Raw genomic sequence first — 22,121 nt, forward strand, 5'->3', positions numbered from 1 at the left:
AAACTTAATATTTTAGCACAGATTTTTGTTTTCCCCACCACCACGTCCCTTACGGGTCTCTGCAAATTAGAGCATTTTCATGCTAATAAATCACTTTGCTAATAACTAATAATTTGCATATTAAACAAACATTACTAATAACTAATCATTTGCATATTAACCATTACATTTTAGAAAACTTGCAATCAAAAACCAATGAGTAATCAATGAGCTAGGGTAGAATGGTGAGAAGTGTTTGTTATTTTGTCATAAGAACTGACCTGCGTCACCGGTGCTGCCCAGAGATGGACTGTCTGTTGAAGACCTGGAGCCGTTCTCCACAACAGGACCCTGTGTAGATGGAAGGGGGTGGGTCTGATCTCCCTTACTCTCCCCCTGGAGAATCTCTTGTTGCAGCACTGGGGGTTTGTGAGCTGTTACGGGACGTCCTCTAGAGGATGTGGCACACAGGCTTGCCAGTTGTGGCTGATGGAGAAATGAGCAGAACATTTCACTGTCGATATGTGTCGAAATATCAGTACTTTTGACAACACCACTATAAACTGACATAATGCCAAAGCCACTGTGAGCTACTGTAAAACATTAACAATTAGTTTCCTCAATTCCTTCAGTTAAAAATTGTAATTAAAAGGGAAGTTGAGCTAAATCCAAAAGTTTTAGGGGTGCATTGCAGCCTTCGAAATCTAAATTTGTTTATTTTACACAATACAATTAATATGATCGGTAAAAACATGGAAAATATGTCCGTTGTACATCAGTCTATTGAATAAAGTCAACCCAGGAAGACTTTAGAGATATGTGCCCAGGGCTACATATTTGAGAACCAAGAAATATACCCAGGGCTACGTTTTCTTGCAGTTTTCATTTTCACAAATCCACTAGAGGGCGCTATATAAATTTCTGACAATCTCAAATACGTTACTAGGCAAGTAGTCCTTGCTGCAGTCTGTAGCGCAGTGATGTCATGTATCCACTACATCATGCACTCTTCCTTACTAAATAGATTATTCTAACAGTCGTGCAGTAAATTCAAATTTAAATGTAGTACATACTTGAGTAGTGTTCATTACTTGAGTATTTTCTCTGGCTATGCTGCTATTGGCACTCTGATGATAAAATATGTTTACATGTTTTCTAATGAAATAAACCAATTAAAAGCTGTTTGTGTAGCGAGGCTTTTGTGTTCATATTTAAGTGCTAGTCTAATTTCAGACTAGTCTCAGACTGGGGCGACGGTTTATCTTCCAGCAGGACAATGACCCAAAGCACATCGTCAATATATCAATGGAGTGGCTTCACAACAACTTGGTGAATGTCCTTGAGTGGCCCAGCCAGAGCCCAAACCTAAATTCTATTGAACTTTTCTAGAGAGATCTGAAAAGATCAGAGAGATTAGCTTTTTTATTTATAATACATTTGTAATACATTTATAATACATTATGTATACATTAATACATAAATTCTTTTTGACATTGTCATTATGGGGTATTGTGTGTAGAATTTTGAGAAAATAAATGAACTTAATCCATTCTGGAATAAGGCTGAAACATAAAAAATGTGGAAAAAGTGAAGCGAATACTGAATACTTTCCGGATGCACTGTAACAATAATCAACCTCTGTGCTTTGTTTTGCTTAGGAACTAATGTAGCGGGAACAAAAGTGTGTTGAACTGCGTTTTCTGGAATCCTCTCAATTGGTAGAATTATACATTCCAACAGGTTGTCATCGAATTGCGTCATGGCTTATTACCAGAAAAAGTTGACCTGATTTCAACTCTCCTTGATGCTCACATCGTCCAAAACGTGTCACGCCACTTTCGACAGAGCTTGCCGCCGACTTCATTAAAAATGAATAACTTCCAGCTACTTTGATGCCAGAAAAGATGTCCATACAGAGATAAGCTGTTAGCAATACTGGTCTGTATCGTTCATTTTACACACAAAATGCAGCCATATGTACCCATAAACACACATTTCTTGGTTCTCAAAAATGTAGCCCTGGGCACATACTCCCAATGAGACGGATGAAATCTAAACTTTTATTGCTTTTTCAGAATTGGGGTTGTAGATTAATCTATTATTTAGCTTCTTCAACTATTTAGCTACATTTTTGTCAATGTTACAAAGCCCCAATAATAGTTACTTCATCAGCAGATCTATATATTAGAATGATTTATAGATTATATTTATTATAATTCATTCATTCATTTTCCTTTGGCTTTTTTATCAGAAGTCACCAAAGCGCAATGAACCCCCATCTATTCCAGCAGATGCCCTTCCAGCTGCAACCCAGTACTGGGATACACTCTCACATTCACACACACACTCATACACTACGGCCAATTTGGTTTATTCAATTCACCTATAGCACATGTCCCTGGACTGTGGGGGAAACCGGAGTACGTGGAGGAAACCCACGCCAACACGGGGAGAACATGCAAATGGACTGCTAACCACCACCCATATTTATTATAAGATATATTATGACACTAAAGACTGCAGAAATGATGCTGAAAATTCAGCTTTGTTATCATCACAAGAATAAACAGCATTTTAATATAAATTCAAATAGGATGTTACGGAGCTGAACACTCAATAACAGACCATCAGAACTTTCTCCAGTGAGAAATCATATCAAACTGCAAATGAATCTTCCAGCAATGCAATAATAAAAAGTACTTCTTGCAGCAAGTCTTACAAAAACTCTAAATGTCACAGTTTTTGTCACTAATGCTAACAAGTCAGATTGCATTTCTGTGTCTACATGTGGCATTTCCAGCATAAAGGCAGCACATTGTGAAAATAAATGTAATTTATTCCACCATGTGGGGAGGAAGTTTATGAATACAATGATTCTTTGAGAAGCGGTAACCATGCAGCTCCAGCTCTCTCTTCGCTCGGGTCTAATGGCAATTTGGATCATGAAAAATTGATGCCTGCTAAAAACCTAATAAGGGCCATTAAAATCATTATTGCATGCATCCAGGGGAAATCGAGGACTCTTGTTATTGCTGAAGGTAATCTGTAATATTTCTTACTTCCTTTCTTGATTTAATTTCCGTGGCCACTTGCTTGCAAATTATTTTTATTACTGTTTTATTATTATTATAATAATCATTTAAATGTTAACAAATAAATGTGTGTGTTTGTAAAATATTTATTTTTGATAATATCTCTCTCTTTCATTTTTATTTTTATTTAGTGTGTTAATTAATTATTCTGAATTACTATTATACTTATTGGCAAATTGAATTCTTTTTAAGAAATAAAATTATTGAAAAGTGTAAAAAAAAATCTGTACATAATAATAAAAACACATTACTATGTAAAAATGTAAATATTTCATAATAAATAAAAAAATGTGTCTGCAGAGCTAATAAGAGCCATTAACACCATTATTGAATTCATTGAAAGCAAATCAAGAACTCTTGTTATTGCCGAAGCTAATCTGTAATATTTCTCACTTCCCTTCTTGATTTAATTTCCATGGCCACTTGCTTATACATTACATTTAATACTGTTTTATTATTATTCATTCATTTTTCTTTTTCTTAGTCCTTTTATTAATCAGGGGTCACCACAGTGGAATGAACCGGTAACTTATCTAGCATACGTTTTACACAGCGGATGCCCTTCCAGCCTCAAACCAGTACTGGGAAACATCCATACATCCTCATTCACACACATACACTACAGCCAATTTAGCTTACTCAATTCACCTATAGTGCATGTCTTTGGACTGTGGGGGAAACCGGAGCACCCAGAGGAAACTCACGCCAACACGGGGAGAACATGCAAACTCCACACAGAAATGCCAATTGACCCAGCCTAGGCTTGAACCAGCGACCTTCTTGCTGTAAGGTGATCGTTCTACCCACTGCGCCACTGTGACGTCTTTTATTATTATTATTATTATTATTATTATTATTATTATTATTATTAAATGCTAAAAAATAAATATGTGCATTTTAAAATGTTAAATATCGTCCATTTTATCGTCCATTATCTTTATCAATAGATATTTATTTACAATACATTAATACAATTTCAATTATTTTCACTATTATGCTTTCTTATGGCATATTAAAATATTAAATTATCTAAAAGTGTAAAATGATAAAAAAGTGTAAAAATATTTACATAATAATAAAAAGCATTACTATGTTAAAATGTAAACATTTCGTAATAAAATGATAATATTTTTACTTTGTTTCTTGATTTAATGTTTTATTATTATTTAAATATTTAATATAACAAATAAATATGTGCATGTTAACATGTGAAATATCATTCATTTTTATAATATCTCTCTCCATTAATGTATTTATTATTATAAATTATTATTATTATACCTTTTTATAGGAATTTTAAATTATTAAATGATCAAAAAGTGTAACAAATATTTACATAATAATAAAACACATTATTATGCAAAAATTTTAATATTTCACAATAAAATGAAAACGGTGTCTGCAGTGCTAATAAGCATACATTGAGAGCAAATCAAGAACTTTTATTATTGCCAAAGCTATATAATACTTCTCACTTTCTTCTTGATGCAATTTTCTGAGGCAATTGCGTGCAGTGCAAGTGAAGCGTTGGCCGGACAATTGATATCTTCTCCCCTTTCAGAGAGCATGACATTGGAAATTGCATCGTGGTCATCAGGGGTTTTGTCACAGTTGTCAGAACTAATTGTACCCTGGACAACAGACGCAAGTGGCTGGATGTTCAATATGTCTCTTGACAGGGTGTGGAGAGGAATGCAGGAGTATCACTGAACTCAATTCAGAGAAGCAATGTCTGGAAATATGAGCCATAAATAATGGACGTGTCATTAGACAACAACATCATTTTGAGGAATGAGCCAGTAGTCGTATGGAAAAAATATTTAATCAAATTACTATTTAATATATTTTTAAAAATATGAATATTTAAATGTGTGTGTGTGTGTGTGTGTGTATTGTATATATACATATATTGTGTATATATTATTTGTTATATTATTATTACTATTATTATTATTATTCATTCATTAATTTTCTTTTTTGCCTTAGTCCCATCTGGGGTCACCACAGCGAAATGAACCACCAACTTATCCAGCACATGTTTTACGCAGCTGATGCCCTTCCAGCTGCAACCCATCACTGGGAAACACTCATACACCCTCATTTACACAAATACACTACGGACAATTTTAGCTTACCCAATTCACCTGTACCGCATATTGTTGGAGCCCAGCCGAGGCTCGAAGAAGCAACCTTCTTGCTGTGAGGCGACAGCATTACTTACTGCGCCACTGCGTCACCTATTATTATTATTATTATTATTTTCAAATGTTACGGAAAATAACAAATAGATTTGATGCACTACTTGCTTTTAAATAATTCTTAAATATATTTAATTATAATATTAAAAAATCACTTTAATATGACAAATAATATATAAATGTTGCCCAAAATGTTGAGGAATGACCAATTACTAGTACAAAAAAAATCTTATTAAATGACTTTTAATATACCTGTTAATATACCTGTTTACTGCATTTATGTTTTAATATTATTTAAAATGTTTGTTTTTGCAAAATTTAAATAATAAAAAACAGTTATTAGTGTAAAATGTTTCTCAAAATAATGCAAGAATGCAAGTATCGCTGCAAATAAAATGTTTGTAAAAACAGAACTGTTTATATTATTTAAATATGAAAAGTCATATAATTGCATTCCCCTACATTTTGGAATTAGAATGTATATGACAAATAAACAATCAATATTTATTTTAAATATTTAAATGTTTTATTTAAACATGGTGATGTTCAAAACTTTAAAACTACAAAAAATTTTAAGTATATCCATTAATCTGCTTATTGTATAATTAATATATTAATCACTCTTTTAAAAATAAATTGTTGGAGGTTAATAATAAATTATATGATTAGCTTAAATAGCTTAACTTGTTCTCCCACAAATTTTTAGGTAACATAAATAAATGTAACAGATACCCAAAATAAAAGGTATTGCAATTACTCAACAAAGAGTGGGAAATATACAGCAGTCTCACAGGCCACTTTATTAGGTACATCTGTATAACTGCTCTAACGCAAATTTTGCATTTCTGAACGCACAACACGTCAAACCTTGAGGCAGATGGGCTACAGCAGCAGAAGACCACACCAGATGTCACTCCTGTCAGTTAAGAACAGGAATCTTAGAATACCATTTGCACAGGCTCACCAAAATTGGACAATAGAAGATTGGAAAAACATTGCCTGGTCTGATTTCGATTTCTGCTGCAACATTCGGATGGTAGGGTCAGAATTTGGAACCCTGTATCAATGGTTCAGGCTGGTGGTGGTGGTGTAATGGTGTGGGGGATATTTTCTAGGCATACTTTAGGCCCATTAATACCAATTCTAATACCAATTAAGCATTGTGCCAACGCCACAGCCTACCTGAGTATTGTTGCTGACCATGTCCATCCCTTTATGACTACAGTGTACTCATCTTCTGATGGCTACTTCTAGCAGGATAACGCACCATGTCATAAGCGAATCATCTCAGACTGGTCTCTTGAACATGACAATAAGTTCACTGTACCCAAATGGCCTCCCCATTCACCAGATCCCAATCCAATCGAGCACCTTTGGGATGAAGTGGAATGGGAGATTCGAATTATGGATGCGCAGCTGACAAGTCTGCAGCAGCTGTGTGATGCTATCATGTCAATATAGAGCAAATTCTCTGAGGAATATTTCCAGTACCTTGTTGAATCAATGCCATGAAGGATTAAGGCAGTTATGAAGGCAACACGGGGTCCAACTCGGAACTAGTAAGGTGTACCTAATAAACTGGCCGGTGAGTGTTTTTGAAAAGCCGACATACACTAAGCTACAGGCATGTTTCTGTCTGTTATGAATGGAGAGGGTTTTCCTTGGCAATTTAGCTCAATTGTCATGCATGAAACGAGTCTGGCTGCCATTATATGAGTCACAAAGGATGTACACCTCTCTGTGTGCTCTTGATCACATACTCATTTGTGTCTAGGTCAGGGATGTTTTTGCCCTCATTATGTTAACCCTGTTCAAACACGGCCACACTTTTTGGACAAAGCGACAACCTTTTTATTTGCACCTCTGGACTCCAAACGTGCATTTATATTTCAGCACGTGAGTGAGGGATAAATGAAACTGACAAATAATTGTGTCTTACACTTCTGGGAGATGTCATGTGAGAGCAAGACACATTTGAAAACAGCTCCACGTTTTCTTTTGATATATGTGTGTTAAACAAATAAATATTCTATTGTCATGTCATTGTGTTTAGTATAAGACGCCATGGCGAGCTAACTGGAGAAATTGGTAACAGTGGGAAAGCCGTCCATATGGAGGTAAGCGGTCAGCTGGTAAGCACGAAAAGGAACCGCATCATACCGCCCCGTAGCGTTCGTTTTAAAGACGAAATGCAGCCATACGTACTTCTGGCTACATAATTTGCAATCTTTAGATATGTATATAGGGCTACGCTTTCAGAATGAGCCTATTATGGTAATATTAGGCATCTTTAGCACTTTCCAGAGTTCTTCTTTAGGTTTAGAGTGTCACATCTTTCTTTTTAAGTCCAAGTGATGTAATAAAGCCTCTATAATATTCAGGTCGGGACTCTGTGGAGGCCATTTCATCCCTGTCTGTGTTTCATCAGCTGCTTTCTTTCTCCAAAAAGGATTTCACTGCAATTAACTTATCATTATCGTGCTGACAATAAAAACTATTATCAATGAAGTCCTTTCCAGAAGGAATGGCATAATGGATTAAAACCTGTCTGTACTTTTCAACATTTACGATTCCATCATTTCAGACAATATTGCTAATAACACTGGTAGAAATGCAGCTCAAACCAGGACAAACAGCCTCTCTTCAACATGTCTTAAACAATTAAACCAAAAATAATTCAAACTCTAACCTGTAAGGATGGCTAAATCTCTCCATAATATCAGACCCCGAGAACTGTTATAGAATTTCATGACAAGACTACAAGAACTGCCATGCAATAAAACAATACACTTTCTAGTCTGAGTAGCAGATCTGCAAGAAAGCAAGTTCTTCAATTGCCTCTGTTAGCCATCATGTGCCCCCCACTCTGCCACCCCCTTCACTTCATCACTCAGAGATCAGGTCATTGACACTCCACACCGAATTTCATCCTCTTCATATGGTATATCTTGTGAATCTATAACTTTACTTTCGTCTTTGGTATCAAATTAAATGTCTCTGTGTTATTGGTGAATGTTCTAAAATTTGCAGTTGTCCACTTGTATTATGATAATTATTGTCTGAGTTTGGGAAAAGTCCTACTGAAGTGTGAAGTTCTGTCAATTATGAATTTTTTACTCCAGGTGGTGATTAGTTTTTAGGTACATATGACCAGACAGAGGTCTCGGTGAAGCTTTTATTATCTTTAATTTATGGTTCTTTGTTCTAAGTTGAGTATTTAAGGAAAATATGCAAAAATATCATTGGGATCTTGTAGCCAAGACACCCCGTTGCAGCATGGGAGTCTCTGAGACTTCTATGCTGAAATGTACTTCTCTGGTCAGGTATGCATCTCTAACTCTTTGATTTATCGTTGAGTAATGGATGTTGTATATTTACAGCATCATCTCGGAATTGGCTTTCTGATTGTTTTATGTAATTGGCATAATACAATTTTACCTGACAAATAAAATGTTATATTTGATTTATTTTTAATTCGACTGAAATCATTATTACAAGTAAATTGTGTGGACACTTTTGTTGACCTTTGGTGTTTTAAGGCCAGTGTGGATCAAACTAGAGGATCACGAATAAAGAAGCAGATAGCACTTATTCATAGGCCTTTAGCTTTCTGGTCACTTTTGATCTGGCAATTTGCATGGTAAAAGACTGGGTAGACTACCTTTTCTGTCACAGAGCAAGCAGTAGGCGGACGACTTAAAAGGGTACCAGTCGCCTGCAAACCTTTGACTAAGAATCAAGCTGGCGAGCCCAAATGGGGAAGGCATTTGAAATTGGCCATGCATGGACTCAGAACAACAATTGGTCCCCAATGAAAGAATAACTGAAAGTATAGTAGGCATGGGGCGATAACCGTTTTCAAGGTATTCCACGGTTTGTTTGGAAAAGTCAAGGTTTTAATACCGCCAACATTTTCTGTAATACTGTCCATAAGATGTGTAAGATTTTTAATTGACTTTTTTGTTAGTTTTTTAGTATCTCCAGCAGACAAAATATCCAAAAATGCCATTTTAAATTGTAAAGAAATCAGAGTTTTTGAAACAAATGAAGACAGCAGAAGTCAATGATTCATTTGAATTATATAGCCTGACTTGTTTACTGCTCCAAAATCTTATAAATCTTTAAAAAAAAATAGAATATATTGTTTTCAAAGGTAAAAAAAAAGTTTTTGTTTTTTACCCAGACATTTAAAAAGATTATATTTCAGAGCAGTGAGCACAATATCGTGAAACCGTGATATTTTTATCCAAGGTTATCATTCCGTCAGAATCTTATACCGGCCTTTGCCTAAAGTATAGTGTATCTGAAATAATCAAATACCCAAATTTATTTACTTTTGATGAATGTGATATATTACTAATTAGAAACACAGTTCAAATTTAATGATCAATTAATAATTGGAGTCAGATTGAATTCGGAGCTGAAAAACAAATCTAAATAAATTATAATAAATAACAGAATTCTTTTAAGAAGCACTAGAAAAGGCTTACTCGCATCTAACTTTCGACCATTCATTGAATTCCGTCGTTGGGCCAATAGAATGGACTTTTACAAACCTAACCTACATTAACTCTTATCCTAACAAACCATCCATCAAATGCAAGATAATTTATTCCCCCTGCAAATCTCAATTAAAAAAAAAATTGACAAAAAAATGTGGTAAAGGGTCAAATATATCTATTATACCATCTGTAAAAAAAACAACAGACTTAGCGTTGGCCTAAAACCTTTACACAGTACTCTACTTCTGTGACTTAAATGTCCAGTGGTTCATTTCACTGTCTGTGCCGTCTAAACTCTATTTGTGTGGATGTGGAGGTAAGAAGATTGAATCACGAATTGCGTTCTCATCACAGAGCTCAGAAATGAGTTCAAATAACCCTTCAGAATGAGCAGATGATTGTGTGGAGCTCGTCTCATATCATAGCAGATGCTTTGATTCTAGCAGATGGCGCAGCCTACAGATATTCCTTCTGAAGCAAACAACAACTTCCTAAATAGAAGCCGTCTGCTTTGTGTCAAAAGACATGTGCACAAAGGAGATTACAGATACAAATGGTTCTCATGGTTTCCAAGTCGTAATGGTTCTCGTGTACTCGTAGTATAAGAGATGATGATTCATAAAAATAAACACATTATTGATATGAATCACCATTAGATCTGAAGCATTTACGCAAGTAGACATTGCATTACTATAGTCTGATATTCAGTCTGATTTATTCTTGTGAATCAGTTCATGGGATCTCTTAATTATTGGAGAATTTGATTCACTTTAGGGAATCAGTTCATCTTACACTTACAAATGCTGAGTCAAATAAGAATAAATCCAAACATTACGTTAAACAGTATAACTGAAATTTAATTGAAAAAACAACCCAACGTTGGGCTATAAATGACTCATTGTTGGATAAAAGAAATCTGATTCCTTCTAGTGAATCAGTTCATCCTGCTCACTCTCTCTTTTATGTAGGATTTGGAAATCTGATTCATTCTAGTGAATCAGTTCATCCTGCTCACTCTCTTTCACGTGTAGGGTTTAGAAATCTGATTCATTTTAGTGAATCAGTTCATCCTGCTCACTCTCTTTCACGTGTAGGGTTTAGAAATCTGATTCATTTTAGTGAATCAGTTCATCCTGCTCACTCTCTTTCATGTGTAGGGTTTAGAAATCTGATTCATTCTAGTGATTTAGTTCATTCCGCTCACTCTTTTTCATATGTAGGGTTTAGAAATCTGAATCATTCTAGTGAATCAGTTCATCATAAATGGTTCATTCTCTTTCATATGCTGTATTAGGATATCTGATTCATTCAAGCTAATCAGTTCATTCTGCTCACTCTCTTTCATATGTTGGGTTTAGAAAATCTGGTTCATTCTAGTAAATCAGTTCATCCCGCTCATTCTTTCATGTGTAGGGTTTATAAATCTGATTCATTCTAATGAATCAATTCATCCTGCTCACTCTCTTTCATATGTAAGGTTTAAAAATCTAAATCATTCAAGCAAATCAATTGATTCTGCTTACTGTCTTTCATATGTAAGGTTTAGAAATCTGATTCATTCGAGCGAATCAATTCATTATTGCGAATCAGTTAATCTGGCTCACTCTCTTTCATATGTAGTGTTTAGAAATCTGATTCATTCTAGCGAATCAGTTCATCCTGCTCACTCGCTTTCAAGTTTAGGGTTCAGAAATCTAATTTATTCCACTGAATCAGTTTATCCTGCTCACTCTCTTTCAATCTTTTTCACGGTTTAGAAAAACTGACTTATTCTAGCAATCAATTCATCCTGCTCACTCTCTTTCATATGTAAAGTTAAGAAAACTGAATCATTCTAGCGAATCAGTTAATCTTGCTCACTCTCTTTCATATGTAAGGTTTAGAAAACTGAATCATTCTAGCGAGTCAGTTCATCCTGCTCACTCTCTTTCATATGTAATGTTTAGAAAACTGAATCATTCTAGCAAATGAGTTCATCCTGCTCACTCTCTTTCATATGTAAGGTTTAGAAAACTGATTCATTCTAGCGAGTCAGTTCATCCTGCTCACTCTCTTTCATATGTAAGGTTTAGAAAACTGAATCATTCTAGCGAATCAGTTCATCCTGCTCACTTTCTTTCATATGTAAGGTTTAGAAATCAGATTCATTCTAGCGAGTCAGTTCATCCTGTTCACTCTCTTTCATATGTAGGGTTCAGAAATCTGATTCATTCTAGTGAATTGATTCATCCTAAAAACTTCTATCTCCTGTATGTGATATCGATTCAGTTCATGTTAGTGAATTGCTCTATCCTAAATACTTCATATCTAGTTCTGGATTCAATATAGTAAATCGCTACATGACAAAAATTCTCTCTCTAATATGCAGTAAGGAATCCAAATGATTTTAGGTAATTGATTCATTATAATCGATCCTATTTTTTTCTTTGCAATGGAAAGGCTGATTCATTTTAGTGAGTCGAACGAGTCATTTCAAGTTCCTAAAACCACATCCCTAATGCTTCTGCAATTCAATGATTCAAAAAACATCTGCGCTTTCATTTTTGTGTAGCATGTTTCAGGTCTTATGATCTAATATCTACTGACCTGGTAGTCCATTTTCCACTGAGCGCCGTGGTCAGGATGACTCTGTCCAATGAGCTCCTGGACTTTGGCTCTTCTCAGAGGGTTTCTGCCCACCACTGAGCTGGGGTCACTGGGAGTGTAGGTCTTCTTCATGGGGTTGTAATCCACAATCTGATTCGTACTATAAGCACGTCTTCTTGGAGAGGTGCTCGAGTCAGTTCCTGTGCAAAAACAGTCATTTCACTCATATTCTTTTAGATCGTCTCTCTGTTACAGCTTACAGACTTAAAGAAAAAGAAAATTATTATTGATGCCCTTTACATGCACACCAATACACTGCTAAGCTTATTGAAATAACTGTTTTACAAGACTTTCTTATTAAAATCAGTTTGTTTTGTGGGAACTATCCAAATGTAATCATTTGCATATCTAATTTTGAGTATTTAAATACTGTCAACTGTATCTTTCATTCAAAGTACATTTTTATGATGGATTAAGTAAAAAATATGATTTCTGATTATAACCTCATTTATTCCTTGAAAATAAAATAACTAGCGATAGCATAGCCTACCTTTATATGCATTTATTATACAATAGTTTAGTCCAAAGTACATCTTTACTTGGTTTTTCATTCAGTCGAACTAAAGAAATTCATTTAATTCATTGTCTTTAGAAACAATAATTTACCTTTGAGTCAATGTATTTCATTTCTTGGGCAAACTAAATATTTTGATTAATATTAAAATGCATTTTTTATATTTCAACCATGTCAAAACTATTGTTTAAGGGGTAATTTATAAATTTAACTGTAACAAATTACAGTAACTTTTTTAGTCTAGTCCAAAGCAAGATTATACTTGGATCTAAGGTTAAAAAAAGATCTTTTAAGAACACTTCTGATCAATGAGCATTACTTTTTTTGGCTCATATTTTCAGTCATTTATCTGTTTATTCAGCCATAAACTGAAAATGCCATTTTTTGGCCAGTAAAAATTGAGTATATCGCAATTAAAAACCTAATACTCATACACATTACCCTCTCAAGATGCAATCCTTGCACTTCACATAGGTTTGAAATATACTTGCGGTATATTGCGTACAAAGCAAACTTGAATGCTAAAGCATTTTAGATATGTATATTAAATAGTCTATGTAATACAGCCTAATGACATCATCAAATGAATAAAATAATCAGCAAATGAGAAATAAATGAGAGAAAAAGAAATAAAAACAGACAATATCTCTAATTACAAGATTAAAAGTGGATTATTTAAATAAGGCAAATGCGTTGATTAACCATTACTAGTGGTGTACATATAGGCTGATTTGCAACCAGTTTAGACCAGCCATTTTGTCCTCTACGAGAATATAGTAAAGTTTTTCGGGGTTGTTTAGATTCAAGAATGAATTATTAAATGTTTCTCTCGCTCTCACAAGTCAGTTGTGAAGCCAAGCAAAAGTAGGCTTAAGCAAAAAGGTAATGCAAAAATGCATACAATTAAGCTGTCACTAGGGTGGTACCTTTTCAAAAGATACACTTTGGTACCTTAAAAGTCCACACTTCTACCTTCAAGGTACATATTAGTACATATAAAGGATGAAAGTGTACCTTGTGGTACCTTTAAGGCAGTGGTGTCAGTTCCTGGAGGACCGCAGCTCTGCACAGTTTAGTTCCAACCACACCTGATCAAACTAATTGAGTGCTTTAGGCTTGTTTGAAACATACAGATAGGAGTGTTGAAGCATGACTGGAAGTAAACTCTACAGGGCTACAGCCCTCTAGGAATTAAGTTTGACACCCCTGCTTTAAGGTCTAAGCGTGGACCTTTTAGGTACAAAAGTGCACCTTTTAAAAAGGTGCCACCACAGTGACAGATTTTGTACCTTTATTTCTAATAGCCTGCTTCCACTGAGTGGTACAGTATGGTACAGAAAGCTTTTATGGCCGTTTTCACTGTCAAAGGGTCCCTAAAAGCGAACCATACCTTACCACTTTTTGGGTACCCTTTCCAAAGGGTACCTAGCACGACAAAATGGTACCAAAAGGTGAAGCTAGACGCGCAGCTGGACGATATTGGTTTACAGACATACGTCACTCACTCGTGGGCAAGCAGGAGAATGAAAACAAAGGAAGCGGCATTTTTAAAAACACAGCCGAGACATTACACCGTAATAATATATACATATAATAACAAGCCGGGGTCGACCCGTGCTCAAACAAACCTCGTTGTCGTATTGATGAACAGTCACAAAGCCATTTTATAAGCCTGTCTAAAAGCGTGATCGTTTTTTCTTCTTTTTTTTTCCAGAGAGCTCGTCACGCGTCTATATTTGAAATAACAAACTTCTTGAGCTGATGATAATAACGTGTGCATGATTATTGAAGTGCTTCTGACATCCGATCCTTTCAGAAACGGACAAACGAAATGGTGAAGTGTGAAAAAACAAAGGAGAAGCCCGGAAAAACAAAGAAGCAAATGATTCTTTCAGCAACCTAAAACATGAACAAACTGCCATGTTTAACTAATATCATCACCTTTTGGACTATTAAGAACTCGGAATGATGGAATTACTTTCTAACAGAGGCTACATGTGCTGGTGAAGATTAAAGACACAGATGAGAGGTTTGCATTGACTGTAGGCTATATTTTGTGTTGTTTTAGGACCCAAATAAGGACTAAATGAATGCTGTGTGTAGTTTTTCAATAATTGGTGACATATCGGAGACTGTAAGGGTCTGTATGTGTTCATATATGTTGGATTTATTTATTTATTTTATATAATCGCAGACGTTACAATAGGATATTTTGCATCATTGATCTGCAGTTATAATCAAATCATGTTCATAGAAACGTTAGTAATGAACATTTATACACAGGTATTTATGTCTATAAACCCTTTGTTTTTTGAGAAGTGCTTCTCATATTATATGTGAATGACTCATACAGCTTTACTTTGACATTTTCTTGAGCGAGAATGACGTCGACTGAAACTTTCTGTCGTACACCAAACCCACGAAAAGAATACCATTGGTACCCTTTTAGCAGTTGAAACGTAAGCTTGATAAAGGTGGCCCTACCTTCTATTTCTATTCTATTTCTGAACCACGAGATAAGAACACCATTTTATACATTTGTTTTGGTCAAGAAAGCTGTATATTTTGCTGTATATTTCTTAAAATAAATCATTTGCTCAGTCTGAATTTGCTTAAATCCAAAGGCCCGTTCCTGTCACATTTAACGAAATCAGCAAAATGGAAAAAAATCTAGCTGTGCTGATCTGTTTATGCTAAAGTAGTTTATTTCCTCACTCTGAAAAAGAAAAAAAGGGTAAACATGTTTAAATGACCTGATGCACTGTCATTTTTAATCAGGTTAAGGACGTGCATGTAAACACACTGATTGCTTCTGGAAACTTTAACAGTTAAAGCTAAATGAAAATTCTGCAACACTCAAGTCGTTTGGAGCTTAATGGCACACATTTGTATGGAGCTCTACTTTACCTATAATGTCTTGCTCTGTGGCAGTAGGGCTGCTTTCAGACATGGTATCCTGGCAACCGTCAAACAGTGAGCCGACCTGATTGTCCCTGTGCGGCCCCTGAGCGTCAGAGGAAACCTTCCCAGCATCCTCCTCCAGAGAGTGGTAGAAGACTGAACTGGCAGACTCATTGGAGCGCATCATGCTGTAGCGACGCCGCTTGTCCTGACACAACAGAGAGAGAAATGGGAGGTTTGGGAGATTTTTTGCTTCAGATTGAAATCTGCAATATCAAACATTATACAGTAAAACTTAAAACAATTATGTGCAAATAATATAAAAAGTTAAATGGGTGATTCTAGAATTGCAGGTAAATTATGCATATCCTAGATAAACCTATTTTTTTCAAACATTAATGAAATAATTTTGAATAGTAATACATATTATATCCTATTATCTCTAAAATATGGATGAATATCTTACTGATTTGGGGTTGGAGTGATATCGTGAAGTATCACAGACCACGCTGTATCCAATCAGATGATCACCAGGAAACAGACACGTTGCTCCCACTGGAGAGAGCAGGATCTCCTTCGTCTCTGGATAAAGCCACTCGATGGAGATATCCGTCAGTACTGAAGTCATGGACTTCTTTAGAGACTTAATCATCTGCCAAACACAAATGACAGCCCAAATAAACACTACCTACTGAACTCAAACAAGACAGTGAATGTTTTCAATATAAATAAAACAAGAAAATATATAGCACCATAATGCTTTCAAGTAATTATATAAGTAACTTCCAATAAATTACAATCAGTGAAGGGTTTTTTAGTAGTTTATCATCATTAAGTTCATCATTTCGATATTAAAAGGCAACAAATTAGGCTCAAAGGAGCTACAAATATGACTGTTATGCTAAAATCATGTTAAAATACCAAGCGAATGATTACTTTCATGATAATATAACATTTTCATGATATTTTCATTATAATATAAAGGCATATGCGACTTCAACTGTATTTGGATTATTTCTATCACAGCCTTTTTATTTAAAATTATTTGTTTCAGTTCTTTTGAAAGGAAGTACCAGAAACAGGAAGTGGAACCCATAATTTAAGCACAGTATGACATGTAGAAATGGATCGACACCAGTCTTAAACCCCAGAGAGAGAGAGAGAGAAGAATCAAACATTAAATGTGCTGTCTGCTTTGATTATTACCCTAACTCATGTTTGACTAAACAAAGCCAATTGTTAATTGCTAATACATTTGGACGCTCTGCAATTTACGCCTCTGCTGTAATTGCTCTGCAGTGACATTCAGAATAGCAGACTGGAAGATAAACATGTCAGAGGAAATGAAGGACCTTGGGCTGCAGTCGTTCCCCTTCTGCCAGAAACTCAGCTGTGCCTCTGGAAACAGCGGACAGTCCTGAAACCAGCCTTCTGCACGCCGCCTGGCCAATCCCGAACGTAAAACACCTGCCATGATGAAAGCACACACACACACACTGAGATACTGCAGGTGCGTAAATCCATGAAAACATCACAAGAGCTGCACATTATTATCAATCTGCAACGCTCTGCCAGACAATATCCGTTTCGGAATCTCTGAACTTTATTGCTTTATTAATTTGGGGATTGGCAAGCGGGCAGTCAGAGCCAGGAAGGAAGCTATTCATATTGTTTATTTGAATTAGAAGCATATATATTGTGCAACTCTTTGTCTCAAAAAACCTAGAGAGTGCAGAACAAGCACACAAAATAAATAGATTTTGGTACAAAAAGAGGGTTTCTGACATATAGAAGAAACTAACTGTGCTAAAAACGGTGTTATTCTTCAAACGACAATTAAAAACCCAACTTTTCTGAGAGCACCTGAACCGCGGTGAATAAAAACAACCCAGGCTTGTTCTGACAATGTACCTTTATATATATTTATGGAGAGCGCCAAATACGTCCCAGGAGCTACGTTTTTTTTGCCGTTTTTATTTTCACAAATTTACGAGAGGCCGCTGTGTACACTTTTTGAGATCTCAAATTTATCTCGCGAGAGCCATTCGAGCCTGCTGTCCTTGCGTAAATCTGCCAGAGGCTGCTGTTGACTGACTGAATCACTGACTGACTGACTGATCAACCTTTACTTCGCGATGCCAGTTTTACGCCTGGTGTTTGAGCCATACGACACATCAGAGTCTGTAATCCTGATGCCATTGACCAGATCAAGCTGGTACTCCTCCAGTCAGTCTTTGCCCGCGACAAAAACAATGGCTGGACATGACAGCAGCTAGGTGACAGCATTAAATACAACCCGAGCGGACATTTAAAAGTATTTATTTAACACATTTGTGTCCAATAATGGGTTTTATTTCTGTATAGTTTCTGATCCTGATTGTGAAGGAATCATTATTTTTAAACGGATCTTCTAAGTGAACCAGTTAAATCACCAAATTGAACTTAATCATTTGAATCGATTCCCGTCTCTAGTAAGCACTTATTCACAAAGACTTACTTTTTAACATGCCTGATACCGCCTAACTCGAAATAAACAAAAATATACTGAGTTATTTAGTTATTAGAACAGTACACAGAGACCAGATTTGAGAACGGGTGAACTCATAACGAGGTGCATGTGATTCAGTAAACAAAAGCAGTACGTGCAGCCTGCTGTGACTGAACTTAACTTGAACAACTGCAACGCGGGTAAACTGAAGGCTTAAATGAGAGGATCTGGCTAAACGTATTTCACAACAGAAAGTCATAATGGAGTTTAAATAAGTGAATCATGCTTCAGTTGGGTTGCAAAACTTAATTTTAAGGAACTTTTTTTTAGATCATGGTGATGTTTAACGGACTGAAATTATAATTGCTAACTACATATTTTAATATGTTGAGACCTAACATGAGAGGATTGTCACAAAAGATCCAGTTCACGGAAAATATCTGAACTTTCCATTACTACTGTGTATCTAACCCCAGAAGCAGCTTTGCTGCATACATATTGAATGGTACTTAGGCCTGCTATCTTGTGGGCTGTTGTATTTGAATTTGAGGATGGGTAGATGGTGTTCATGTGTCCTCTGAATACAAGTTTCAAAAATATGTCTTTGGTTAAATTAGAATACAATATTCTGATGATTTTGTATCTTGCACCTAAAAAACTATTCTAATTCATAAAAAATATAGAAACTAATAAAAACTAGTGCATCTGCCTCTGTGTGGATGTTTACCAGAGATGGGTTGCAGCTGGAAGGGCATCCGCTGTGGTAAACATGTGCTGGATAAATTGGCGGATCATTCAGCTGTGGCGACCCCGGATTAATAAAGGGACTAAGCCGAAAAGAAAATGAATGAATGAATTTTAAAACAAAAGGTCAAAACGAAATAAAAACTATTATAACTTTGCGTCATACCGCCCCGTAGCGTTCATTTTAATGATGAAATGCAGCCATGCGTACTTCTGGCTACATAATTTGCAATCTCCAGAAACACATATAGGGCTACTGTACGTTTTCAGAAGGAGCCTGTGTTAAATAAAATTCAAAGACCCCTTCTCTCCGCACATCAAACCCAAAATTGAATAAATTCTGACTGTGCCTCACACAGGCGAGTAAGCTTAACAAACCACCTGTAGAAATCACACTCATTCATCTCACTGATACATTAACTGACACAAACATTGTGCATTTATGAAGTGTGCTTCACACAGGTGAGTGGGGTTGACAAACCACCTGTACAAACTCTCTCTCTCTCTCTCTCCCTCTCGCCCAATCCCAATTCTTCCCCTTAGCCCTTCCCCTTACCCCTACCCCTCGTTTTGCACGTTCACATGAAGGGGTAGGGGTGTCCCATATCTCTTTAGCTTGAAGGCGTAGAGCTAAGGGGAAGGGCTGGATACCCCTTGAAACTGAGATTTTTCAGGACCACACTTGAAACCAAGGGGTACAAAAATTTCCCAGAATACACCATCTACAATAACATTAGGGCTGCACACGGAAGTATGGAGATCCTCAAATTTGTATTTTTTGTCATTATTACAAATTTTTACAACAAGCAAATGTTTTAATACAGTCATAACGGCGTTCGTGTTTTACTGTTACAATTATGATCTTTTTGCCACATTATATCGTTATGATAACATGATATCATTGCCTTCAATGATTTTACTGAATATAAATAACCAACATTACTGCAACTAGAATATCTACAGCAGTCGCCATCGTCCATCTCATATGAAGCAAAAGATTGCGATGGCATATGATGAAGTGTGCAGGTGTTGTAGGGGTAAATTTCTTAGGGGTAAATTTTGAAGCCCTTCCCCTTCACACTCTGTTTCAAGGGCCAATGGGGAGGTGAAGGGGTAGGGGTACAAAAATAGAATTGGGATTGAGCCTCTCTCTCTCTCTCTCTCTCTCAAAATTTTTTTATCTCTAGCACTCCTACTCTAGCACTAAATAAGACAAAAGTCTTGTCGGCTATTCAAGTTAGAAACAACAAATACAAATGGAACTTGATAATTGGTTTCAGAAGCAGCTTATATGAAAGGCAAAGTTCTCTACATTATGCTTACTTTACCAAAATAAAATATATTATCATGCCTTGATTCCTAATTATTTAATTAGGACAGTAAGGTCTGACTATATTTAGACAAAAGTCTTGTCACTTGAAAGAAATAATGTACAGTATAGAATATAAAGTCATGGTGCAGTGGAAAAAGAATTAATATTGTGTATGACTCCCATGAGCTTGGAGGACTGCATCCATACATCTCTGCAATCACTCAAATAACTTATTAATAAAGTCATCTGGAATAGCAAAGAAAGCGTTCTTGCAGGACTCCCAGAGTTTATCAAGATTCTTTGGATTCATCTTCAATGCCTCCTCCTTCATCTTACCACAGACATGCTCAATAATGTTCTGGTTTGGTGACTGGGCTGGCCAATCCAAGAGCACCTTGACCTTCTTTGCTTTCAGGAACTTTGATGTGGAGGCTGAAGTATGTGCAGGAGCGCTATCCTGCTGAAGAATTTGCCCTCTCCTGTGGTTTGTAATGTAATGGGCAGCACAAATGTCTTGGTACCTCAGGTTGTGTTGATGTTGCCATCCACTCTGCAGATCTCTCACTTGCCCCCATACTGAATGTAACCCCAAACCATGATTTCCAAACCATCACCAAACTTGACTGATTTCTATGAGAATCGTGGGTCCATGCGGGTTCCAATAGGTGATGATTTATGATGCAGTTCAACAGATAATTTTTTACTAATTTGGTACTTTTAAAAATGATCAACTAGAAGTCAAGTTATTTTCTGTTGCTTTTAAAACTGGGATCAATGACAAGACTTTTGTCAGGAAGTGTATAGTCATTAATTTGTACCATTGCAGTCTAACCTTCAATTTAAAGTCCCAAGATTTACCAGAGTGAAATTAAAACCTACATTTGTACATCAGGCTTGATGCATCTTGGATCTGAATAAGTTCTGTATAAAATGAATTTAAAAAATTATCAATGTATGTGCATTATGTCTTGACTCTTTGGAAGAAATATGTAAAATTCACATTTATGCCTGACAATAAAGTTGTTTATGCCAACTGACCCATAAAGGTTATACATATTGGAATTTGTTTTGTAAATGTTTCCATCGTCATTTATGCACATTTTTTTTTCTTATCAGATAAAAAGTGTATCCTACGTTGTGTGCTTTTTACGCACATTTTCAAAATGATAAATATTATGGAGGTCAATGATTACATGTTTCCAGCTTTCCTAAAAATATCTTATTTGTGTTCAACAGAATAGAGAAACTCAATTTGGAACCACTTGTGGGTGACTAAATAGTGAGGAAATGTTCATTTTTGGGTGAACTATCCCTTGAACGTATGATATGCTCTTCTAATATACCTACTATATGATTCCTTAAAATGCTAACTAAGTGGGCAGCTCACAAAATTTTGAAACCAAGCCAAAACAGTGAGGTTTATTACACATGCAAACAGTAGTAATTCAATACAAGTGACCTTCAGCATGAGCAGTAGCATCTGCGGCTCACAGCGTGTGAGATCTGATGCACTACTTGCTCAAAGAATCCATCTGTCCATTTACTAAAGAGTGGAAATCTTCAGATCTGATAAGTTCACAGCGAAACATCCATCCCCAACAAGCAAAGAAAGTAAATTGTGTCCTCAGAGCGGAGAAACAAGAGAAAGACCCATCTGTGATCATTCTGGATGATCAATGAAGTGCAGTTTAAGAGAGTAAATTACACCGTGGCCGGCACCTTCTTTGTGTTTGACCTCAGCTTTT

The 22,121-nt window shown here is 35.9% G+C and overlaps 1 protein-coding gene across 1 annotated transcript in view; it reads right to left on the bottom strand.

Annotated features, from left to right (window-relative positions):
* The window catches only part of vwa5b1 (von Willebrand factor A domain containing 5B1), a 91,824-nt gene that overhangs the window by 25,120 nt on the left and 44,583 nt on the right, over positions 1-22,121 (bottom strand). The window contains exons 10-14 of the mRNA XM_056449377.1: positions 17,185-17,299; positions 16,299-16,484; positions 15,839-16,040; positions 12,358-12,557; positions 261-465 (exon numbers count right to left, since the gene is read on the bottom strand). Coding sequence (XP_056305352.1) covers positions 261-465; positions 12,358-12,557; positions 15,839-16,040; positions 16,299-16,484; positions 17,185-17,299 — 908 coding nt within the window. The remainder of the gene's footprint in view (positions 1-260; positions 466-12,357; positions 12,558-15,838; positions 16,041-16,298; positions 16,485-17,184; positions 17,300-22,121) is intronic.

This window comes from Danio aesculapii, chromosome 23, assembly GCF_903798145.1.
Source record: "Danio aesculapii chromosome 23, fDanAes4.1, whole genome shotgun sequence".
NCBI lineage: Eukaryota > Metazoa > Chordata > Actinopteri > Cypriniformes > Danionidae > Danio > Danio aesculapii.